Genomic DNA, 4,156 nt, shown 5'->3' with positions numbered 1-4,156 from the left:
CCCCTCCCCTCCCCTCCCCTCCCCTCCCCTTCTTAAAACAGCTAAAAAGTCTATTTGTCTGTACCCCTAGTCTCTCAGTACCTCATTTCTCTATATCTAAAGTAGGGTTGATAGCATTTTCCCACTTTACTGGCTGCGTGTGAAGAAAGAAACACGAGACTGGGGTACTTAAGTGCTAGGACAATGGGATTAGAGACATCTCTTATAGAAATTGTTACAGAATCAGTCCACAAAAAGATGTGCATAGAATGGATAAGCAAGTGAATTTTAAAACTGAAGTGAAATCGTTGTTCACGCATTTCTTATGAACATCATAGTAGAAATAGGCCTTGATGAGAGGATAGCGGTCTGGGAAATCTGTTTAGGGTGGGTGCTCCAGGCATGGAAGTGGCCTAGAAAAAGAAATACAGAGACAAAGGCAAGAGAAGCAGACAAAGAAGACACCAAGCCGGCATCATTAGTGGATGATTAATAGTTTGGAGCTGAGCTATTCACCTTGTTTTGATTTATTAAGTGGATGTGCAATCACATCACTCTGAGGTGTGGTTTTATCTGAGCTCATAAGCGAAGTGACATTGGATCTGATTAGCACTTGGGTAGGGGACCTCATAGGAAACCTTTCAGTGCTGATGGTACCGATGGGGCGAGCCAGCAAATAGGCAGGGCCTCAGTATGACTTTTGGGGGCTCTTTGCTATGGAAAAGCCAACTTTTGGATAAAACGTAAAATTATAGCCCATAACAATGAATGAGTTAGAGTGTCGATGCCCCTTTTTGCAGGGGAATCAAAGTCAGTCACCATAGTTTGGCCCAGTTAGCTAAAGGCATATTGTCTTCAAGTATTAGCCTAAAATGCCGAGTAAGTATGATATTCATCATTTTCTGTGCTAAAAGCCCTGCAAGCTATTGGTGCAAGTTGTTAAAAAAGTGCTGTTGCCTTCTAGAGATGATAGCTTTTCAAAAGTAGCTAAAGTCCTCTCTCTATGTATTGTATATAAATGCCCAGGATGAAAAACATTGATAGGCGCATGGTTGTTAAAATTACTTTTAATGCCAAAAATACAAGAAAGTTACTTGAACAGTTTTGCTGGATATGAGTAGTTAGTGATTGTCAAGTATTAAGAAATGGAAAGAAGATAGACATTGTGACCTAACATCCTGTAAAACATCATTTAGAATAAAGCCGTTTGTGAGTTTACTGGAAAACCTTTTAGCAAGTTATAAATTCATGAAAAAGAGAGTGTGGCCTCATGGGATGATATCTCCAATGTCAAGATTTACTCTGAATCCAGTTTTAATAGACAAGTTGAAAATCCCTGACAAGAAAGAAGAGGATGTTAATGGAAGTATTTATAGATTGTTAATGACAGCAATGTTAGCAGGCAACCCTCTAGTAATTATTGTTATTGCAAATTATATACAAGTTCTTGATCAAATACATATCCCAAAAAGGCTTTTAGCAGGTCAAATGGTGTATTGCTGTCAAATGGTTAAAGGAATGCATTTGGGATTCTGTATGCACAAACTGGAGATGAGGATATCATAAAGGGAAGGCAGGGATGGATCATTGTTTTTTTTGCCACAGAATGGTATTTGTGACAAATTGTCCCAGCAGGAGGTAGAGTGCCTCAGCCCTTGCTTTTGTGAAGAGCTTTGAGATCTGCGGACAAAAATACTGTGGAAGTGCTAAGGCATTATTCTTATTTCAGTGCCGTGGCCATCAAACGGAGAAGTGGGGGAAATGACAACGTGGCTGTGCTTGGGATATACAGTGAATGGAACAGCTCAAAGTCCAGGTGTTTTAGGTTCTACACAGCTTAGCCATCAAATGGCGCCATTTGTCTGAATAGAAGTCGCACCTTCTTCCGTTGTTTCAGTTTGCTGGGTTTAATCAGTAACAGCTGCATTCGTCAGTGCTGCACATGAGAAATGGGTCGGGGCTCAGGGCTCTCTCCTCTCTCAGCATCCCAGCTAGTGCACCGAGTCGTCTCTGATGGCCAGAGCCACTCCAGACGGTGATGCCAAACCAATGCTTACAAGCCAGCCTGCTTCCTGTTGGGGCCCTGACCATTTTAATGCAATATTCAGTGCTCAAGCTGTGGTGCTAGGCTGGGTTGGTGGTGGCAATGCTCTGTGGGAATGAGAATTTGATTCCTGGAGGAATCAGAGTGATCTCTGGCTATATCATAATGCGAACTCCAACATTTCTCATTTAGAAGCAGCCTCCAACTACTGTTCACTACTTCATTGACTTCAGTGATAGCTTAGGGGCACCTCTCCCCCTCAGCTTCTGCTTGTCGCCTTGAAGGATGAAGTCCTGTCTACTTGCACATGCACACGCACAACAGTGCCAGACCCAGTGCGTATTGACCACCTCCACCCAGAAGTTTTGGGCAGCTAGAAGAAGATCACACTGTGAATCTTAACTTTTGCCAGTATATGGCAGAATGAGCAAAGCCAGCTTTGCAGGCTTTAATGGCCAGCAGCTGAGAAAGAGAGAGTTGTCATGGGAAACATTCAGACTGACAACGCTTATACATCTGATCCATTGTAGAGAGAAATTCCTCTAGCATCTCGGCATAACAGATTCACCACTTTGCTTTCAGGTGGCTTCAGCTACAGCTGTAGCCTGGGATCAGGTGTTACGAGAAACGTTGATACCTGCCAGTGTTTTATGGCTTTACCCAGTGATTCTTAACCTCTCCAGTCTAGAAGTCCTGATCACCCTTTCTCCATGCATCCTAATCAATTCCAGTTGATCCCTCCCTCATGTATCCAGGCATGCTTTGGATGGTCCATACTGAGATCCGTTCTTAGTGTGAAGTCAACCATTGCCATCACTCTGTTTCGGTTTCCACAGGAGATATGTAAGAGGTAGATACCAGTATATAAAAGGCAGATATCACTTTTCAGATCCAGAGGAGGTGTGGCAGTGCAGTCACACCCCACATTGACTAAGCCATACATGAGTTCTTGGTGCTGGGTGTTGCGTCACCATCACTCATCCCCTCCTTTCCTCTGCTCTTGAATGCCTCTTCCTGACCAGCTGGTGAGCTCAGCTCACACAGAGCTCCAAAAAGCTCACTGTGCATGCACGGCACAGCCATAGTTGAGGGGGTTACCCCCTTCGCCCCATTCCTGGATCCGCCAACACTTAACTCTGCCTCAAACTCAAACAGTTATGTTGTATGTAAAGAGGTTGTGGGAATCGAGTCATTCGGATTCATCAGTACCAGAGAAGAACACGTTATCCCCTGTCCTCTATGCCTGTGCGTTTTGCTACAGCTAAATGAGATTTTTCAGCTATTTTATCCATTTCTTGTGTATGCCTTTGCAATGAGGAGACATGGCAGCTAATTAGGTGCTCTTCCTTTCTGCCTAGGTATTGGACTGGATTGAAAACCATGGGGAAGCCTTTCTTAGTAAACACACTGGAGTGGGAAAATCGCTACACAGGGCACGAGCCCTTCAGAAGAGACATGATGATTTTGAAGAAGTTGCACAGGTAAGAGGCCGAAAAGCAAAGTTATATTGGTCGTTTGTTGTTCCACACTGGTTCTGTTTTCCTTTCCAATCACCCTCAGGACAGATTATTTTCAGGAAAAGAGCCAACATGGTTCCCATCTTCAAAAAAGGGAGGAAGGAGGACCCAGGAAACTATAGGCCAGTTAGTCTTACCTTCATCCTGGGTAAGCTTTTTGAGAGAGTTATCCTGGCACATGTCCAGAAGGGGCCAGCAGGGGAGATTATGCTCAGGGGCAACCAACACGGGTTCATTAGCGGCAGGTCCTGTCAGACCAACCTGGTGCCTTCTATGACCAGGTCACCAAATCCTTGGACGCAGGTGTCGCGGTGCACGTAGTCTTTCTGGACTTTAGGAAGGCCTTTGACACTGTCTCTCACCCCGTTCTCATTAAAAAATTAGGAGACTGTGGCATCAGTACCTACACAGTCAATTGGGTCGCCAATTGGCTGGAGGGCCACACCCAGAGAGCGGTGGTGGATGGGTCATTTTTGACCTGGAGGGATGTGGGCAGTGGGGTCCCTCAGGCCTTGCTCCTCATGCCCGCACTGTTTAACATCTTCATCAGTGACTTGGACAAGGGAGTAAAAAGCAGCTTCTTCAAATTCACAGATGACACTAAGATGTAGGGGGA

General features: G+C 44.7%; 1 protein-coding gene across 1 annotated transcript in view; it reads left to right on the top strand.

The window, feature by feature from the left end:
• KALRN (kalirin, RhoGEF kinase) overlaps positions 1–4,156 on the top strand; it is a 721,807-nt gene that overhangs the window by 250,463 nt on the left and 467,188 nt on the right. Inside the window, exon 9 of the mRNA XM_019522566.1 lies at positions 3,382–3,504. Within this exon, the coding sequence (XP_019378111.1) occupies positions 3,382–3,504 (123 nt within the window). The remainder of the gene's footprint in view (positions 1–3,381; positions 3,505–4,156) is intronic.

Source organism: Gavialis gangeticus, unplaced genomic scaffold (assembly GCF_001723915.1).
Source record: "Gavialis gangeticus isolate Ggan-Ray unplaced genomic scaffold, GavGan_comp1, whole genome shotgun sequence".
Lineage (NCBI taxonomy): Eukaryota > Metazoa > Chordata > Crocodylia > Gavialidae > Gavialis > Gavialis gangeticus.
Note: the sequence above shows the minus strand (reverse complement) of the source record. Positions and strands in the feature narration are given on the sequence as shown.